The 21,165-nt window shown below is 37.7% G+C and overlaps 1 protein-coding gene across 1 annotated transcript in view; it reads right to left on the reverse strand.

Annotated features, from left to right (window-relative positions):
* LOC128660194 (phosphatidylinositol 3,4,5-trisphosphate 5-phosphatase 2) overlaps window positions 1–20,514 on the reverse strand; it is a 254,345-nt gene extending 233,831 nt beyond the window's left edge. Inside the window, exons 1-2 of the mRNA XM_053713896.1 lie at window positions 20,381–20,514; window positions 12,427–12,490 (exon numbers count right to left, since the gene is read on the reverse strand). Of these exons, the coding sequence (XP_053569871.1) occupies window positions 12,427–12,490; window positions 20,381–20,514 (198 nt within the window). The remainder of the gene's footprint in view (window positions 1–12,426; window positions 12,491–20,380) is intronic.
* Between the last annotated feature and the right edge of the window lie 651 nt (window positions 20,515–21,165).

The raw sequence follows: 21,165 nt of genomic DNA on the forward strand, positions 1-21,165 counted from the left end.
TGATTTTCCACATATAGCGGTATTGTTTTCAGCCAAACTTAGCATAAGTCCAAGGTATGCAAAAATGGGATAAGTGCTGCCAAAGCTGCATGCGTGTTAGTAAAGCATAGTACGTCTTATTGCTGAAGATGTTGTGTGAAAACAGCAAACAAGCCCAATGAGCAGTGGGAGTCAGTCCAGGATAACCCCCCATATTTCATGTGAAAGCAGCTATATTCCTATGTTAAGCCGTAAGCATGCACTTATCTGATTCTGGAGGTGTCCACAATTGAGGTCCGCTGTTTGTTACCGGTTGCCTCCTGAAATACTGCCTTGTAATTGAGTCCCATGAAACAGTTTGCTGAGCCAGTTGAATGCTACACGCTGAGTCTGCAGCGTGGTGCTTACTTCCTGGTTGGTCACATGTGCGTCCGTGATCCAATCCCTACGATCCTGATCGTTTCACCCACAATGCCAAATGATAGACGGGGCTTCCTCAGGGCGGATTGTTTGTTCAACATACTTTACTTTGTGTTGCTAACATATACCGGAGGCCAGCGCACAACTGACCTATTGCTATGTTTGGACAGTTAGGATTTACTTCTTTCTGTACTATTAATAAATAATTTTTTGTTCTCTGTGATTGTACTGGTCAGAGATTCATTCCATTTGTTTAATTTAGCTACACTTTTGAGCGATTTTTATAAAAAAAAGAGTGCTTGATTCCCTATCTATACAGGGCCTTAGGGATTTTTTGATGGTCCTTGTTCTCCTCTTGTAGTTTGTTGAAGAATATATATATATATGTGCGTATGATATGTGCGTATTCATTTCTTAACAAGGGATACTAAGAGAACAAAGCACATTTGAAAACAGAAGTGAATTTAAAAGAGTCTTAAAATAGCATGCTCTATCTGAATCATGCAAGTTTAATTTTGACTTTCCTATACCTGTAAGTAGATGAAAACATGAAAAAACATATTTATGCAATATTCATTTTTAATAAAGGTTTTAACCTTACTATAAATATTTATAATTCCAATATTAGGCACATAGCATAATATATTTATGTATTTTTAAATAGACATTCCTATATAAATCTGTATATATCTATACCTATTTATAATCATGTATACATGTATAAATATATATTGTACAAAAATACCATCAGATATATGTAGAAATGTGTATTTATGAATAAATAGAAGATATTCTGCTATGTGAAGAACATTGGAATGTGAAATATTCATATTTTCATGTAGGGTTTGCGCACATGAGAATATGCGATCAGGTTTTCGCAAGAGTGGGGATTTTTTTTTCCACTTTTTTTCTCCATTGACTCTTATGGGGGAATACGTGAACATATACAATATTGTAAGTTTGGCTTTTTGTGCTCAACAGGTTAGCGTGCAAGTGAACACTTTACTTTCAACTCATAATACGAGCGCAAGCTGACAAGCTGAAAGAAAAATTACTTCTAGCACAATTAATGCTTAAGCAGAAGCATTAATTAATGCTCCACTTGTACTCTGGTACTATGTGTACAATTAAAAACTATTTTCCTATTTACATCTGTTACTGATTTACTTCAAACATAGTTTCTTTCCATGAGAGCATACTGAAGTAGGCTTGGAAGAATGTACGTCTTGAGCACTATATGACACTGTTATACAGTTGTGCTCATAAGTTTACATACCCTGGCAGAATTTATGATTTCTTGGCCATTTTTCAGAGAATATAAATGACAACACAAAAACTTTTCTTTCACTCATGATTAGGGTTCGGCTGAAGCCATTTATTATCAATCAACTATGTTTACTCTTTTTAAATCATAATGACAACAGAAACTACCCAAATTACCCTGATCAAAAGTTTACATACCCTGGTGATTTTGGCCTGATAACATGCACACAAGTTGACACAATGGGGTTTGAATGGCTATTAAAGGTAATCATCTTCACCTGTGATCTGTTTGCTTGTAATTAGTGTGTGTGTATAAAAGGTCAATGAGTTTCTGGACTCCTGACAGACCCTTACATCTTTCATCCAGTGCTGCACAGACGTTTCTGGATTCTGAGTCATGGGGAAAGAAAAAGAATTGTCAAAGGACCTGCGGGAAAAGGTAGTTGAACTGTATAAAACAGGAAAGGAATATAAAAAGATATCCAAGGAATTGAGAATGCAAATCAGCAGTGTTCAAACTCTAATCAAGAAGTGGAAAATGCGGTGTTCTGTTTGATAACATACTGCATTCATCTTGCCATCAATTCTGACCAAATTTTCTGTGCCTTTGTAGCTCACACATCCCCAAAACATCAGCGATCCACCTCCGTGTTTCACAGTAGGAATGGTGTACCTTTCATCATAGGCCTTGTTGACTCCTCTCCAAATGTAGCGTTTATGGTTGTGGCCAAAAAGCTCAATTTTGGTCTCATCACTCCAAATGACTTTGTGCCAGAAGGTTTGAGGCTTGTCTCTGTGCTGTTTGGCATATTGTATATTGTAAGCAGGATACTTTGTGGCATTTGCGTAGTAATGGGTTTATTCTGGCAACTCGAACATGCAACCCATCTTTCTTCAAGTGCCTCCTTATTGTGCATCTTGAAACAGCCACACCACATGTTTTCAGAGAGTCCTGTATTTCACCTGAAGTTATTTGTGGGTTTGTCTTTGCATCCCAAACAATTTTCCTGGCAGTTGTGGCTGAAATTTTAGTTGGTCTACCTGACCGTGGTTTGGTTTAAAAAAAACCCCTCATTTTCCACTTCTTGATTAGAGTTTGAACACTGCTGATTTGCATTCTCAGTTCCTTGGGTATCTTTTTATATCCCATTCCTGTTTTATACAGTTCAACTACCTTTTCCAGCAGATACTTTGACAATTCTTTTGCTTTCCCCATGACTCAGAATCCAGAATCGTCAGTGCAGCACTGGATGAAAGATGCAAGGGTCTGTCAGGAGTCCAGAAACTCATTGACCTTTTATACACACACACTAATTACAAGAAAACAGATCACAGGTGAGAATGGTTACCTTTAATAGCCATTCAAAACCACTTTGTGTCAACTTGTGTGCATGTTGGCGCTCTACAAATAACCGATAATAATAATAATAATTTTATCAGGCCAAAATCACCAGGGTATGTAAACTTTTGATCAGGGTCATTTGGGTAGTTTCTGTTGTGATTATGATTTAAAAAGAGTAAGCACAGTTGATTGATAATAAATGGCTTCAGCAAAACACTACACATGAGTGAAAGAAAAGTTTTTGTGTTATCGTTCATATTCTGTGAAAAATGGCCAAGAAATCATAAATTCTGCCAGGGTATGTAAACTTATGAGCACAACTGTACATATTGGGCTAGATTATAAGAGGAGCGCAATCTATACTGCAGGGTGCGCTATCTTGTGCTCTGAATAAGAATAGCGCACAATCTGGTATTAGATGGTAAAAATGGTTTACCATACCAGAGAATTTTAAAGTGGCTAACATTTTTATAGCATGCCCTAAACTATTTATGGATAGCCCAGAGAGTGCTATTAACATTCAAGTAGTGAGTACAAGGGATATGAAAACCAAAATTTTTCTTTCAGGATTCAGAAAGAGCATGCAATTTTAAAAAAAAATTCAAATTTACTTTTATTATTGCATTTGCATCCTTCTCTTGTTATCCTTTGCTGAAAGGTTTATCTAGGTTAGCTTAGGAGCAGCAAAGAACCTAGGTTCTAGCTGCTGATTGGTGGCTGCATATATATATATATATATATATATATATATATATATATATATATATATATATATATATATATATATATATATATAGATTGTCATTGTATCATCCATGTTTTCAGTTATAAACCAGTAGTGCATTGCTGCTCCTTCCTTCCATAAATGATACCAAAAGAATGAAGCAAATTTGATAATAGAAGTAAACTAGAAAGTTGTTTAAAATGGTATGTGCTACCTAAATAATGAAAGAACATTTTGGGGTTTCATGTCCCTTTATGGGGCCCATTTATCAAGCTCCGAATGGAGCTTGTGGGCCCGTGTTTCTGGCGAGTCTTCAGACTCGCCAGAAACACCAGTTATGAAGCAGCGGTCTAAAGACCGCTGCTCCATAACCCTGTCCGTCTGCTCTGATGAGGCGGACAGAAATCGCTGGAAATCAACCCGATTGAGTACGATCGGGTTGATTGACACCTCCCTGCTGGCGGCCGATTGGTTGCGAGTCAGCAGGGGGCGGCGTTGTTAAATGCAGAGAGCGTATTGCTCTCGGCATTCAGCAAGGTCTTGCGGACCTGATCCGCACTGTCGGATCAGGTCCGCAAGACCTTTGATAAATAGGCCCCTAGCACTGAAAAATGTTGTGCTGTTAGAGACCTGATGGAAAATGTTAGGGATATAAAACCCAAAATTTTCTTTCCTGATTCAGATAGAAAATGCAATTTTAAACAACTTTTTAATTTACTTCTATTATCATTTTTTTTTATTCTTCGTTCTTTTAGAAAGCAGAGACGTAAGCTCAGAAGCGTGCACGTGTCTTGAGCACTATATGGCAGCACTTTTGCAAGAGTGTTAGCTATTTGCAAGAGCACTATATGGCAACACTATTTCATGTAGTGCTCCAGAAACCTACCTATGTATCTCTTCAACAAAGAATACCATGGGAACTATGCAAATTTTATAACAGAAGTAAATTGGAAACTATTTTTAAAATTGTATGCTCTGTCTGAATCACAAAATACATTTGTGAGGTTTTATATAACTTTAACGCCTTGACCCAATGCGACGTATATATACGTCATGCGCTACAAAGCTCATCGTACTGCATAATATATATACTGTATGTCGCAGGAAGCTCCAGCAGTCTCAGCTGTAAAGTTATGGTGTGTGTGTTATCATCTGTAATGATCATCTGCTAGTGCTGGCAAGAGGAGTGCAAGGGAAAGCAGAAGTTGGGTCGGAGGCCCAGTGGCAGAGAGAGGGGGCGGGAGTGGGATGGGCCCTACACTGCACTAACAAAATTAAAGGAGAGGGAGGGATGAGAATATACACTGCAGAAAAAAATGTGGAATGCGGGGGGGGGGGCATAACTAATGATCGCTGGAGGAGGGAGGTGTAGTGACCACTACACTACAGAAAAATGAGTTGCTGGCAAACAGCTGCCAGTACTAAAGATGGCCACCATTAGTGGGAGGGGGAGGATTAGAGAGCTATTTGGGGGATCAGGGAGGTGGGAGGATCATTACACTGCCGAAAAAAATATATATATAAAAGAAAACTAAACTGCATTCTGGCAGACTGTCTGCCACAACTTAAGATGGTGGTGACACTAACTAGTGGGGGTGAGGGAAGGAAAATAGCTTTTTGGGAGGGATCAGGGGGTGGGAGGTGTCAGGAGGGAGGGTAATTTCTACACTAAAGCTAAAATTAACCTTACAAGCTACCTGATTAACCCCTCCACTATGGCAATAATAGAAGTGTGGTGTGCAGCTGCAATTTGGGAAATTCTAATTAGCAAAAACCAATGGCAAAGCCATGTATGTCTGCTATTTCTGCAATTTCTTTTACAATCATTTGAGTTATGATTGTACAAGCGGTATGTAAATAAGTTTGTAAAAAAGTTAATGATTTTTTTATATGATCACATTTGGCAGTGAAATGGTGGCATGAAAAAAAAAGATGGGCCTAGATCAATACCTTGGGGTCTGTACTTAAAAAAATATATAGTTTTGACAGGTAAATAAAAAAGGGCTCTATTTCTATTTAAATGGAGTGATAGCAAAATTCTAAAAATTCTCCTGTATTTTGGGCAAGTTTTTCTTTGAAATTCCCGGTAGCAAAGGGGTTGTGAATTTTCTGAATCATGAAAGAAAAATTTGGGGTTTCATGACCCTTTAATACACAATTTTGGCACCCTTATGTTTGCTTTATTTTTCTGCAAATTGGAAGGTGGATTCTGCAGGATGATGATACATGATAAGCAACTGCACACAGCAGATGTCTATGACGACAAGGGATCATCATGCGCATCCAAACAGTTCGCCCAGTCCATGCTTGTGGTGGAGGAACGTCATAGTTTGCCAATACAGCTATGGGAGTTGTCACCAGCCGGTAAGCAATATATACAGTATCTAAGTATGAAACATGTATTTCCTGATAGTTTCAATATAAATTTAAGCAATTGTAATCTACACTTGGATAGGCAAACACGTTTCTTTCAACATTCGTAAAATCAACAAATTTTAACACATTCACGTTTAATATAATAGTATTTTTAATACTATCTTTGAATGTAATATTCTATTGGAATTTTTCTAATTTAAATATTGTATAATTTGAATCAAATTATGCAATATTCGAATTAGAAAAATTTGAATCAAAATATTTGTATTTTTTATGTATCAATTTACAAAATTCCCCACAACATGAACTACTGAACTTCTGAAAAGTATTTGTATAACATAGTAAAAATAGATTTTATGCTTGCGTAATTATCAGCCAATCAACAATCTGTGCACAAACATGCTCTTCCTGTTTGTTACAACAAAATTTAAACTGCTTCAATGGTTTTTTTTTCACTAAAGGTATTTAAAAAAATTTTTTTACATAAACTGTACACTTTTTTTAAGTTTGTTGAGTTTATTAATGTCCCTTTAATAATAACAAGGTACCTAATATTACTGAAGTATTAATTAGAAAACTTTAACCAGTCTTCATTTTATTGAAAATCAGGGACTAGATGTCATTCCACATGCCAATACCATACGTAACCATCTTAGTATGTGATGTTCTACTGTCTTATTATGTTGCATTTAGAACTAAAAACAATTATGTAAGAACCATATATAAAAGCAGGCATTGAGGTAAAAAAATAAGAGTCTCGGTGGGGACAAGTTGTGAAGATAAGAAATAATTATAATAAGAACTCATGTGAGCCCACATCTTTTCACCACACGATATAGATGTGCTTTGTGGTAGGATGACACATAAATTATGGTCTCCGCCTTTGCTGCAGATGTGAAAGGAAGATAGATTCTGAGAAACAAATAATAAAAAGGGTATGGGGGAGGGATAAATGTAAAAAACTGAGATAGGAAGAAGAAGGGTAACATGAGAAAAAAAAGAATGGGACAAGCAGATAGTAGAGAATAAACAAGGAAAGTAGGAAATACAGTTAAATAAAACTAGACGATAAGCCTGCCCAGATGGCTGTCTATGTTTAAATAATACAAACCCCCAAGCTAAAGTTACAAAAAATAAAAAAAAGTAAAATTACAGAAAAAAATAAACAAAGCTATCAAAATAATAAATGTAAACCTAAACTAATACCCCTATAAAAATAAAAAATCCCCCCCAAATAAAAAACACCCCCTAATCTAATACTAAACTACCAATAGCCCTTAAAAGGGCATTTTCTAGAGCATTGCCCTAAGTTAAACAGCTCTTTTACTTAAAAAAAAATACCAATTTCCCCCTAACAGTAAAACCCCCCACCCAACCAACCCCCCAAAATAAAAAAAACTAACACTCAAAAAACCTAAGCTGTCTATTGCCCCTAAAGGGGCATTTGTATGGGCATTGCCCTTAAAAGGGCATTCAGCTCTTTTACTGCCCATTAAATCCCTAATCTTAAAAATAAAATAAAAACAATCCTAAGACTATGGGGTATATGTATCAATGTGCGAGCTGACATGATACAAAGTAGCGTATTATGTCCGCTGCACATCGATAAATGCTGACAGCATACGCTGTCGGCATTTATCATTGCACCAGCAGTTCACAAGAACTGCTGGTGCAATGCCGCCCCCTGAAGATTCACGGCCAATCAGCCGCTAGCAGGGGGTGTCAATCAACCCGATCGTATTCGATTGGGTTGATTTCTGTCCACCGCCTCAGAGTAAACAGACAAGTTATGGAGCAGCGGTCTTTAGAGCAGCGGTCTTTAGGGGCCTCAAGCTCCATACGGAGCTTGATAAATATGCCCCTAAGCCCCAAATAGGTACTCACCGTTCCTGAAGTCCCGCGGTGAAGGTCTTCCAGGTGGCTCCATCATCTTCTATCTTCATCCGGAGCAAAGGCGGTGCGGAGAAGAAAAGCGGAGCGGTCTTCCCCTATGCACGGATCTGGAGTGGCGGTCCTCAGCGGCGGTTTTCAGCAGCGGGCCTCAGCAGTGGTGATCCTCAGCACCTCTTCATCCGATCTCTGGCGTACATTGAAAATTGAATGCAAGGTACCGCATTCAATTTGGGGTAACTTGCATTCCTATTGGCTGAAATTTTTAAACCAGTCAATAGGATTAGAGCTACAGAAATCCTATTAGCTGTTCAAATCAGCAAATAAGATTTCAGTAGCTCTCATCGTATTGGCTGATTTCAAAATAATAAATATGGGGTACCTTGCATTCAATCTTCAATGTGCGACGGACGATCGCATGAAGAGGAGCCTCCATGCCGCTGAGGACCGCCGCCATTGAGGACCGCCGCTGAGAACCGCTGCTGAGAACCGCCGCTGAGGATCCGTGCATCGGGGGAAGCCAGCACCGCACCTCCACTCCACACCGGATGAAGATAGAAGATGATGGAGCCGCCTGGAAGAAGACCTTCTCCGTCAGATGTTAGGAACGGTGAGTACCTATTTGGGGTTTAGTCTTTAGACTTTTTTTTTTTATTTTTGTTTGTTTTTTAAGATTAGGGATTTAATGGGCTGTAAAAGAGCTGATTGTCCTTTTAAGGGCAATAAAAGAGCTGAATGCCCTTTTAAGGGCAATGCCTATACAAATGCCCCTTTAGGGGCAATCGGTAGTTTAGTTTTTTTTAGTGTTTAGTTTAGATTAGGGGGTGTTTTTATTTTGGGGCAGGCTTTTTATTTTCATAGGGATTAGGTTTTTTTAATTTTTGATACTTTAGTTTATTTTTTTCTGTAATTTTAGAGTTTTTTATTTTTTGTAATTTTATATTATTTTTTTGTAATTTAACCCCTTAACGACCAGTGTCGAACCCTGTACGACGCTGGTCATTATGCCCTTAAGGACCAGCGACATACCCTGTACGTCGCTGCAGTTCTGGGCTTCTCTCCGCCGCACTCTCACGAGAGGGGCACTGCAGAAATAGATTTGCAGAGATACCGATGCAGAGAGGGCCACTCTGTGGCCCTCTCTGCATCGGACAGCGTTGGTGCCGATCGTTAGTGGGTGGGAGCTATAGCAGAGAGGCGGGTTGGCGGCCCATCGCGGTTGTGACTTCCTGATCCTGTCCGTGATCGTGCACGGAGGCGGGGGACGGGGCTTGGGAGCGTGTGCACGTTCAGATCACACGGTAATGTGAATATTCAGCCAAAGGAGAAAGAGGGGAAAGGGGAAGGGAAATATTTTTTGGAAAGGGATCCGGGAGGGGGAGGGTATTGAGGGGGGGAAGCTACACTACAGAAATTTTTTTTTTTTTTTTTATTATAAAACAGGGGCACATTTTTTTGTAAACTGGGTACTGGCAGACAGCTGCCGATACCTAAGATGGCGACCAATAGGTTGAGGGAGGAGGCTTAGAGAGCTGTTTGGGGGGGGGATCAGGGAGGTGGGGGGCTAAGGGTGGGATCTAACACTGCATTATAGATTAAAAAAAATATATTTTTTATATAAAACAACAAAGAAAAGGATTTTATTATAGTACTTGCAGACTTTCTGCCAGTACTAAAGATTGCCCTGACAATTGTGAGGCGTGGGAGGGAAGAGCTCAGCTTGAGGGGGGTCAGGGATCTTTACACTAAAGCTAAAATTAACCCTACAAGCTACCTAATTAACCCCTTCACTGCTGGGCATAATACAAGTGTGGTGCACAGCGTCAATTAGCGGCCTTCTAATTAATCTTGGTGGCATGAAATTTACCAAATGGGTTGTCTACTAAAAAAAATATATATTCATGTCAAGGGATATTCAGGGATTCCTGACAGATATCAGTGTTACAATGTAACTATCGCTAATTTTGAAAAAAAAAAAATGGTTTGGAAATAGCAAAGTGCTACTTGTACTTATTGCTTTATAACTTGCAAAAAAGCAAATAACATGTACACATTGGCTGTTTCTAAACTCAGGACAAAATCTAGAAACTATTTAGCATGGGTATTTTTTGGTGGTTGTAGATGTGTAACAGATTTTGGGGGTCAAAGTTAGAAAAAGTGTATTTTTTTCAATTTGTTTCATCATATTTCTTTTTTAATTTATAGTAAATTATTAGATATGATGAAAATAATGGTATATTTAGAAAGTCAATTTAATGGCGAGTAAAACGGTATATAATATGTGTGGGTACAGTAAATGAGTAACAGGAAAATTACAGCTAAACACAAACACAGCAGAAATGTAAAAATAGCCCTGGTAAGAATTTGAAAAATGGCCTGGTCCCTAAGGGGTTAATGTTAGGTCTTATTTAAGTGTAACTTAGTATTGGGGTCAATTTAGGGGGTGTAAGGTTAGGGGGCTTAGTAATTTAATTAGTTATTTGCGTTGTGGGGGGGTTGGCAGTTTAGGGGTTAATAGGTTAGATAAGTTTATTGCGATGTGGGGGTTTAGCAGTTCAGGGTTTAATAGGTTTATTAGGTTTATTGCAATGGGGGTTGGTGGTTTAGGGGTTATTTTTCTTATGTTATTTGCGGATTAGGGGTTAATTAATTTATTATTTTGCGATGTGGGGGTTTGCGGTTTAGGTGTTTGTTAATACTTGTAACACAGAGGCGTATTTAGGTTTTGTGCTGCCCTAGGCAGGTTTAAGGCCTTTTTTTAGACATAATATTTTTGGGGCAGGGTGTAAAAAATTAAAAAAATAATGTATTTTTAAGTAGATGTTCACCAGGGCTTTCATTCACTCTGGTCACACACACACACACACACACACACACATATATATATTAAGACATTATTTTGCAAGTCAGATGATTAAAGTGTTTATATCAGAAAAAAATATCCTTCACTGTATGATAGTTTGTCAGTAGGTAGTTGTTTAACCTTAAACATCTTCTTTGGTGATTGACAGTTATTTAAGCAAAATATCTGCTTGGATAAATATGTAATGAATATACAAACTGGCATTTAAAAGTACTTAAAAAAATACAACAGTAGTTATGATAGGTTTAGGAATTGTATCCTAGTGGATAAAGTCACATGATACAATCATAATAAAGTATATACTTGTATTGTTTCTGAATGTATTAAACGCATACAACATATTTTCAGTTGTGTTTTAAGTCACATAGTTGTATAGATTCAGCAATAAATACTTATTTTTTGCATGTATGACAGATAAACAAACAGTAAATGTACAAGTATTTAGTGACTAATCAGTTTAAGTATTTTAATGCCTAATGAAGATGTATTGAAGGGAGAAAGGCATATGCTGTTTCACAGTGGTCATGGTGTAGTGCACACTGCACTGTGTAGTCTGTGTGAGTCTCAATCACGCAGTGGAGCCAGGAACAATACCGCATTCCCTCTCAGTCAAGGCCAGGCTGCGCAAGTGAGCTCCGCCTCCACTGTCACCCCTGTTGTAACAAGAGGCATATATGTGCAACTTCCAATCAGCAGCTAGCTCCCAGTAGTGTATTGCTGCTCCTGAGCCTACCTAGGTAAGCTTTTCAGCAATGGATATCAAGAAAGCAAATCAAATTAGATAATACAAGTAAATTGGAAAGTTGTTTAAAATTGCATGCTCTATCTGAATCATAAAAATTTTGACTTTACTGTACCTTTAAGTAAAAATCCTGCGCACACCTAGAAAATTCCCCCAGAACAGCCAAAAATGCCACAGTCAGCAGTTCTGTATTGGGCCACATAAATGATATCACACAGCTAAATATTTAAATGGCAGGAAAGCCCACTAGCCCACTGGTGATCAGCTAAAAAATACATATTAAAGGGACATTAAACCAAATTTTTTTCTTTCATGATTCAGATAGAAGATGCAATTTTTAACAACTTTCTAATTTACTCCTATTATAAATTTTTCTTCATTCTCTTACTATCTCTATCTTTATTTGAAAAAGAAGGCATCTAAGCTAAGGAGCCAGACAATTTTTGGTTCAGACCACTGGACATCACTTGTTTATTGGTGCTGTCCAATCAGCAAGGACAACCCAGGTTGTGAACCAAAAATGGGCCGGCTTCTAAACTGACATTCTTGCTTTTCAAATAAAGATAGCAAGAGAATGAAGAAACATTGATAATAGGGGTAAATTAGAAAGTTGCTTAAAATTGCTGCTCTATCTGAATCAAGAAAGAAAAAAATTGGGTTCAGTGTCCCTTTAAGTGAGTCTCAATGAATTTCAGACATGAATAGGCAGCCTAACAAGCCTCTATGAATATAGCCCAAAGATAGAGAGAGATAGTTAAATATATAAAATGGAAGATAATGAAAAAAGTAAGGAAAAATGATGAAAGATAAGATGATCTTTCGCACACCTTCACAGACAGCAATCCATTTTCATCCGGCAGTATTCGATACGTATGCACCTGCTGCTGGTACCTGAGGAATAAAAATAGAAGGATGAAAGGAATCAGATAACTTTATGGAAGGTAAAGCGGAAGAGACTTAGAGGGGCGTCGTACTAGTAATTTTTCTATAATGTATTCAAAAGAGCCGAAGTTAATCATATTAAAAAATGTATTTGTTTGGTTTGAATAAAAAAGGTTAAAGGGGCAGTATACTGTAAAATTATCCCCTTTGATGTGTTCCTAATTATCTATTTTACCTGCAGGAGTGTATTAAATTGTTTGCAAAAAGCTTCTTTACCTTTATTTTTTTCGCTTGAAATATCTGAACATGGGTTTCAACCTATACTAAAAAATTCAATACTGTAGTATTGGCTATAGAAAAGCTATGTAAGCAAAAGGCAGCAGCAGACATCAACCGCATAGTGGTAGGTGAGAATGGGAGGCAGTGTAGCCCATTTTTAAGAGTGTTAAATATAAAGAATTATTACCTGCGGCTTGCATGAGTACACTATCCCTTTAAATAAATTGAACTAACAGGAAATAAATATTTATGTACAACTGAGTCCCAGGGCTATAATGCTCATTGGCTGATAGAGACAACTCACACAGAAAAATTAGCACAGGGAAATCAATTTAAAATAAAATAAAAAGCACTGAAATACATTTTGAAACATTCTATTTTAGATGATAAAGTGACGCTGAAGTCATTTTTCATATGTGCATAAAAATTAATCACTGCATTGCAAATAATCTGCATACAAAATAACTCCCAGATTGCAAATGGTGCGCTCATGATATTACAAGTCTATGGTAAATCTCACTGACCAGATATAAGATGGCACTACTGACATCACTCTAGCGCAGCCTATCCTTTGAATGGATATTTCAACCGCCCTAAATATCGCTTGTGTTCTTCACTTATAAAAAAAAATGTTCTTTTTACTTTAAAATAAATATTTCTGTATATATCTGTATGTACTATATATATATAAATATATATATATATATTTATATATATACACACATTTGTATATATTCACACACACACACACATATATATATATATATATATATATATTAAAATTAAACATATATATATATTATTTTTATTCTTTTTAAATAAATAAAATTAAATTATTTTTAAAATAAAATGTTCTTCTATTTGTAGAACATAGTTATTTAAAGTATTCCTAACGCACCTTCGGGTTTAGCTCGGTTGATTTAGTGCAGTGTCGGGTTAGTGAGAAGCTATAACTAATATTTTTTTTTGTAACGTGCCCCATAGAAGTCTATGGGGAGAAGGTAGCACGGTCCTAAAGTTAGAGCTGAGACTTTCTCTTGCACACTAACATTTACCTTCAAATGCTAATCCAGCAGCACTGTTTTTCTTTTGAGCACAGTTAGCACGCAAGTGAGAAACAATTTAGCCCATTTACAACTGTCATTTTCTTAGCAAAATTTGCATTGTTTTGCAGACCAGAAGCAAACCACATGAAATCCTCTGCAGTGTTGTTTATCTTATCTCGTTTGTGGTAGCCAATTAGGTATAAATCACACATAATCACACATCAAGCAATCACTGTGCAACAAATTAGAGGGCCGCTATTCTAAATTTGACAGAATGTAATTTTACTTTTTTTATGTCACTTAGGGGACGATTTATCATCAGCTCAGCGGATCATGTCTGACAGACATCGATGAATGCTGACAGCCGACTGGAGCTGCTTCATAACTGCTGTTTACGGCGAGCCTGAACGCTCGTGTGGAAAGAGGGGCATCAAGCTCCATTCGGAGCTTGATAATTCGGCCTCTTAGACTAAACTTTTGCTGCAACACTTTAAAAGCATTGCAGCACAAATGATTGAATATTTACCCACAAATTAAACTACTAGTTTTTCACTCTGTCAGGGGGCTCCTCAGGGGCCTGTCACCAGCCCTTTTCTGTTATTTTTTCATGCAGAGTAGATCAATACACTATATGAAGAGTATTGGGTGGGCTGGGCACTCTGTTAAATAAAAAAAAGAAGCTTGCCCTCGGGGCTGGTGGTGAAGGCCAACGAGGAGCAGCTAACAGGGTATAAAACTAGGGGTTTGGATTGTCTGATAGAAGTTGCAGATACATATTCTATATTAACACATTGCAGCAAAGTTTTAGACTTAGGGGCCGAATTATCAAGCTCCGAATGGAGCTTGATGCCCCTGTTTCCGCACGAGCCTTCAGGCTCGCCGGAAACAGCAGTTATGAAGCAGTGGTCTTTAGACTGCTGCTCCATAACTTGTCCGCCTGCTCTGAGGCTGCAGACATCAATCCTATACGATCAGGCTGATTGACAACCCCCGCTAGCGGCTGATTGGCTGCGAATGTGCAGGGGGCGGCATTGCACAAGCAGTTCACAAGAACTACTTGTGCAATGATGAATCCCGACAGCGTATGCTGTTGGCATTTATCAATGTGCGGCGAACATGATACCCTACATCGTATCATGTCCGCTCGCACAATAATAAATCGGCCCCTTAGTGTCATTTTTAATTACAGAAAAAGCATAATGAAAGTATATTGCACAGGTTTTTTAATATGAATAATTTTATACTTAAAGGGACAGTCTACTCCAGAATTGTTATTGTTTAAAAATATAGATAATCCCTTTATTACCCATATCCCCGTTTTGCATAACCAACACTATTATATTAATACGCGTTTTACCTCTGTGATTACCTTGATTCTAAGCCTCAGCAGACTGCCCCCTTATTTCAGTTCTTTTGACAGACATGCATTTTAGCATTTTTCGGTGCTGACTCTTAAATAACTCAAAGGGAGTGAGCACAATGTTATCTATATGACTAACACAAACTAGCAGTGTCTAACTGTCAAAAACTGTCAAAATTCACTGAGATAACAGGCAGTTCAACGGGTTAAAAATTAGCATATTTGCCTACACAAAGAATACCAAGGGCGAGATTACATATGCGGCGCAATATTTAGCGCAACTGCACGTAATTTCACCTCGCACATCAGGGTATCACATATATGGCACCGACAGTTCATAAAGTGCTGTAAGTCGGATAAACTAGCGATGTCCAGAAATGTGGGTAAATACAAATTTCAGAAGTCGCCAGTGACTTACGGCACTTTAGAAACTGCCGGCGCAGAATAAATATCAAATTTCCCATAAAAGTCTAACACGCCTCCCAAAAATAAACCCGACACGTAAAACCCCTATATCCGCCATCAAACCCACATCAGAACTAATAATAAAAGTATTAACACCTAAACCGACAACCCCCCACAACGCAATATGCCTAATTAAACTATAAACCCCTAATCCGCCATTCACCCACATCGCGATCTACCTAATAAAAGTATTAACCCCTAAATCCGCAAACCCCAACATTGCAAACTACCTAATAAACCAACGTAATTAACTTAATTCACCTATTAACCCCTAATCCGCCATTAACCCACATCGCAACAAACCTAATAAATCTTTTAACCCCTAATCCGCTAAACACCCACAACGAAAATAACTAATTAAATTACTGAACCCCTTAGCCTAACACCCCCCAAATTAACCCCAATTACCTAAATTAAAAAAATACTAAATTACAAACAATTAAAATAAAAAAGATAACATTACTTAAAAATAAAAAAAACTAAGATTAAATTAATCTAAGATTACAAAAAATAAAAAATTCTAACATAACATAAAATAATAAACCAAATTATCAAAAAAATTTAAAAATTAAGCCTAATCCCTATGAAAATAAAAAAGCCCCCCCTAAATTAAAACACCCCCTAATCTGATGCTAAACTACAGATATCCCTTAAAAGGGCCTTTTGTAGGGCATTGCCCTAAATTAAAAACCTCTTTTACCTTAAAAAATACTAAGCCCCCCCCTCTAACAGTAAACCCCCCCACCCACCAAACCCCCCAAAATAAAAAAACCTAACACTAAAAAATCCTAAACTACCCATTGCCCCTAAAGGGGCATTTGTATGGGCATTGCCCTTAAAAGGGCATTCAGCTCTTTTACTGCTCTTACAAGCGCATTCAGCTCTTTTTCAAAGGCCCTTTAAATCCCTAATAAAATAAAAAAAATAAAAAGCCTAAGTCTACCCGGCAGATAGGTACTCACGGTTCCTGAAGTCCGGTGGAGAAGTCTTCTTCCAAGCAGTGATATCTTCTATCTTCTTCCAGGAACAAGCCGGCGAGGAGCGGAGCACGGAACTGAAGACCGGTGACCGCGGAACTGGAGACCAGAGACGGCGGAACTGAAGACCGGTGACCGCAGAGCCATGGAGCGTGGAGATCCTCTTCATACGATCACCGCTGCACACTGAGGATTGAATTCAAGGTACGCGTTTAAATACGGGGTACCTTGCATTCCTATTGGCTGATTTGAGTCTTCAAATTCAAATCAGCCAATAGAATGAGAGCTACTAAAATTCTATTAGCTGATTTGAATAGCCAATAGGATTTCAGTAGCTCTCATCCTATTGGCTGATTTGAATTTGAAGACTCAAATCAGCCAATAGGAACAGGGCCGCCATCAGGGGGTGACAGGGGTGACTCCTGTCAGGGGCCCAATGGGATAGGGGGGCCCCATGAGGCAAGAACTAAAATAATTTTTTTTTTTTTTTTTTTACATTTTGGCAGCCACCAGTGGGTACTACAGCAGAGTGCTAATTGAGCATGGGAAATGTTATTACAAGGAGTAAAGTATTAGCATTTGAGAGGATTTCTGAGTGTGCACTAAATCACTATGCACAGTGTGAGATAGACTTGGCACTTTGTAGAGTGTGTGCCTGAGTCAGACGGCAGATCAATTTCATTTGCAGAGGAGGTACGACTTACTTAGCAAATGTTTTTTATTTCTTTGTGCAATTTAAGATTGTAACTTCAGTGTGATAGTAGTTGTATGGTGGGGCCAGGGGTCCATAAAAACACATTTTTTTAGCAGCAGTGAATTTATGATTATTTGACAATGCTGTAGCAATTCTATATTTAAAACCATGCAGAAATGTTTCCTCCTCAATACACAAATGATATATATTACATTCCAGTTTACTGCCCCTTTATGCAAGGACTTTCCAGATACAAGGAGGCATTTTATCTAAGATTTTTACATCTGCATAACATGTTATACTCTCGGGCTAAGATTGCTCAGTGTTGGAAATGAGACAGGTTAACTTAAAACTGTTCAGTTTACTCTACAGCTGACTTAATTTTGAAATACATACCAACAATCTTAAATCCTGCATTTAACCAGATCTAATGGTATGAGTACCACAGCTTATGGTTCCACCAAGACCATATAGAGTACAGCATTTTCAAAATCCACAAGTACAGCTGACAGATTGGAACATTTGTACACTATATTTGAAGTGGTGCTCTTGGTTGGGGAAAATGGGGAAAATATCAAACAAACATATGTCAACCTTTTAAAAGTACTTTTCTTCATCTAGCCATCTACCCAGATCATTAATGTACAATTTTGAATTCACAGAATTATTTTTGTTTGCACATTTACAAATATGATTCTTCAAAAGTGATCTCTTAATTTCTGCATTTTTTTTTATCATGCATGTATAAATGTTTCCTCCTGTGAGTGTTTCTGGGGGTGTCTGTGTTTATGTCTTTGTGCTTTGGTTTGTGTCTCTATGAGTGTGTATGTATTTTTTTTCTGTTGGCATCTCTGTGAGGATGGGTGTGTATGTCTGTGTTTTCTGTGGATGTCTCTGTGAGGGTGTGTATTTTCTGTGGGTGTCTCTGTGAGGGTGTGTGTATGTCTTTGTGTGTTTTCTGTGGATGTCTCAGTGAGGGTGTGTATGTATGTCTTTCTGTGTTTTCTGTGGGTGTCTCTTTGTGTGTGTGTGTGTGTGTGTGTATGTCTTTGTGTGTTTTCTGAGGCTGTCTCTGTTGGTGTTTCCTTGGGTGTATGTGCAAGTTTGAGTTTGTGTGTGTGTCCATTGTCTGTTCCTTTTTAGGACATTTTGACCTTACTACTGATTATTCACATGTTTCTACAGACTTTGAGACTAATGAAACCTTTCCGGAAGTCACCAATCTACCATTTAACCTTTAAATTATTGTTTAGGCAGTTCAGAGCCCTTCCTTTCAGCCACTGCATGCTGTTGTCATCATTTAGTTGGCATCTTCCTTTACAAAAATATAATCAGAACTCCATATTTTGTTTTCTAAATCTCTTTTTTTTACAAAACTGTAGTTTACCTCATTACTTGTCAGGTCAATGTAAACAAGTGCTAAGTGTCTGTTTGGGTGTCTGTGTCCGAGTTTCTTTGCGTGTCTGCTAGAGTGTCTATATGTGAATTCTTATGTGTGAGTGTGTGTGTATGTTTCAGTGTATGTTACTACCTTTACAACATTTCCAAGTTTAAATAGACACTTAAGAATAAAGTTCATATACGTTTTAGTCACTTGGTCAAAAATTGCACATGTCAAAGGAGGGGGGGCCCTGATCAATGGTTAAGTCAGGGGCCCCAAAATTTCTAGTGGCGGCCCTGAATAGGAATGCAAGGTACCCCATATTTAAACTGTGAGTACCTATCTGGGGGTTAGACTTAGGCTTTTTTTAAATTCTTTTAAGGGCAGTAAATGAGCTGAATGCCCTTTTAAGGGCAATGCCCATACAAATGCCCCTTATGGGGCAATGGTAGTTTATGATTTTTTAGTATTAGTTTTTTTTTGGGGGGGGGGGGAGTTGGTGGGTAGGGGGTTTTACTGTTAGAGGGGGAGTATTTTTTAAGGTAAAAGAGCTGTTTACCTTAGGGCAATGCCCTACAAAAGGCCATTTTAAGGGCTATTGGTAGTTTAGGGATTAGGTTTAATTTTTTTATTTTTGATAATTTTGTTTATTATTTTATGTAATGTTAGAATTTTTTATTTTTTGTAATCTTAGATTAATTTAATCTTATTTTTTTGTTTTTAAGTAATGTTAACTTTTTTTAATTTAGGTAATTGGGGTTAATTTAGGGGGTATTAGGTTGGGGCTTAGTAATTTTATTAGTTATTTTCGTTGTGGGGGTTTGGCGAATTAGGGGTTAATAGATTTATTAGGTTTGTTGCGATGTGGGTTAATGGCGGATTAGGGGTTAATAGGTTAATTAAGTTTATTGCTTTAGTGGGGGATGGCGGTTTAGGGGTTTATAGTTTTAATAGGTACTTTGTGATATGGGTGAATGGCGGATTAGGGGTTAATAGTTTATTAAGGTAAATTGTGTTGTGGGGTGATGGCGGTTTAGGGGTTAATCACTTTATTAGGTATATAGCGTTGTGGGGGTTTGCGGATTAGGGGTTAATAGGTTAATTAGATGTTTTGTGATGTAGGGGTTGGCGGATTAAGGGTTAATATAGTTTATTAGTTTTTGCAGTGGGCGCTGGCGGTTGACAGGTGCCTGCCTATGTGTGGCAAGATGAAAACGGGGTAAAATTTCTAAATTTTTGCCGCGTAAGTCCTAACTCTGAATATGTGATACTGATTTGCGACGCGGTTCTATGTTAGCTTATGGGAGTAAACATTGCGGGCGACGGGTGAAATATACGTGCCACATTTATATGCGGTGCCGTATATGTGATACCAAAACCGCATAAAAAGCGACGCTGCCGGCTTTTGCGGGCAACGCCACATATGTAATCTTGCCCCAAGAGAGAAAAGGAAATTTGATGATAAAAGTAAATTGGAAAGTTGCTTAAAATTGCATGCCCTATCTGAGTCATGAAAGTTTAATTTTGACTAGACTTTCCCTTTAACCAATTAAAATGTAGCCTACCATGAAAACTTTGGAAATCAGTAGTGGGAGACAATTTCTAGTAGTTGTTTTTTGCCGAACGTAACATAAAGCATGATATGTACATTTAAATCAATGGATACAGGCTGCCAGAAAATATATGGTTTCACTTACAGAAGACAAATGGCGAAAGCTCCTCGCACAGACTCACTCTGGCGTACAAGGAAGGCACCGTCTCTGCCATCACGGACCAATAGCTGTTCAGCATGTGTCTGGCTCAGCTCTGTGTAGTACCAGCCCTCGCACATATTCCGCTGTGTAGCAAGATGTTTACATGGCAAAATTAATGATACTAGTACTATAACAATTATTTAATTACAGCAATGGGTTATATAGAAAAATGAGAGCTATGGAGCAACAGTCGTAGATGTATGACATGTTATTAGGGAAAAATAACTAAGCACATAGTGATGGTTTGCTTATATGAAGCAATACGAGTTATTAGGAGCAGTTATTTGGATTAAATGAAGTAGACAATATACAGAGCTATAGTCTGCAATTACTATAAAGGGCTTTTACATTTTTGTGGTGTTTTTGTTAAGCTGTAATTTTCCTCTTACTCATTTACTGTACCCACACATATTATATACCGTTTTTCTCGGCATTAAATGGACTTTCTAAAGATATAATTATTTTCATCATATCTTATAAATTACTATAAAAAAATTATAAAATATGAGGAAAAAATGAAAAAAAAACACTTTTTCTAACTTTGACCCCTAAAATCTGTTACACATCTACAACCACCAAAAACACCCATGCTAAATAGTTTCTAAATTTTGTCCTGAGTTTAGAAATACCCAATGTTTACATGTTCTTTGCTTTTTTTGCAAGTTATAGGACAATAAATACAAGTAGCACTTTGCTATTTCCAAACCACTTTTTTTCAAAATTAGCGC

This window comes from Bombina bombina, chromosome 1 (genome assembly GCF_027579735.1).
Source record: "Bombina bombina isolate aBomBom1 chromosome 1, aBomBom1.pri, whole genome shotgun sequence".
In the NCBI taxonomy this organism is placed as follows: domain Eukaryota; kingdom Metazoa; phylum Chordata; class Amphibia; order Anura; family Bombinatoridae; genus Bombina; species Bombina bombina.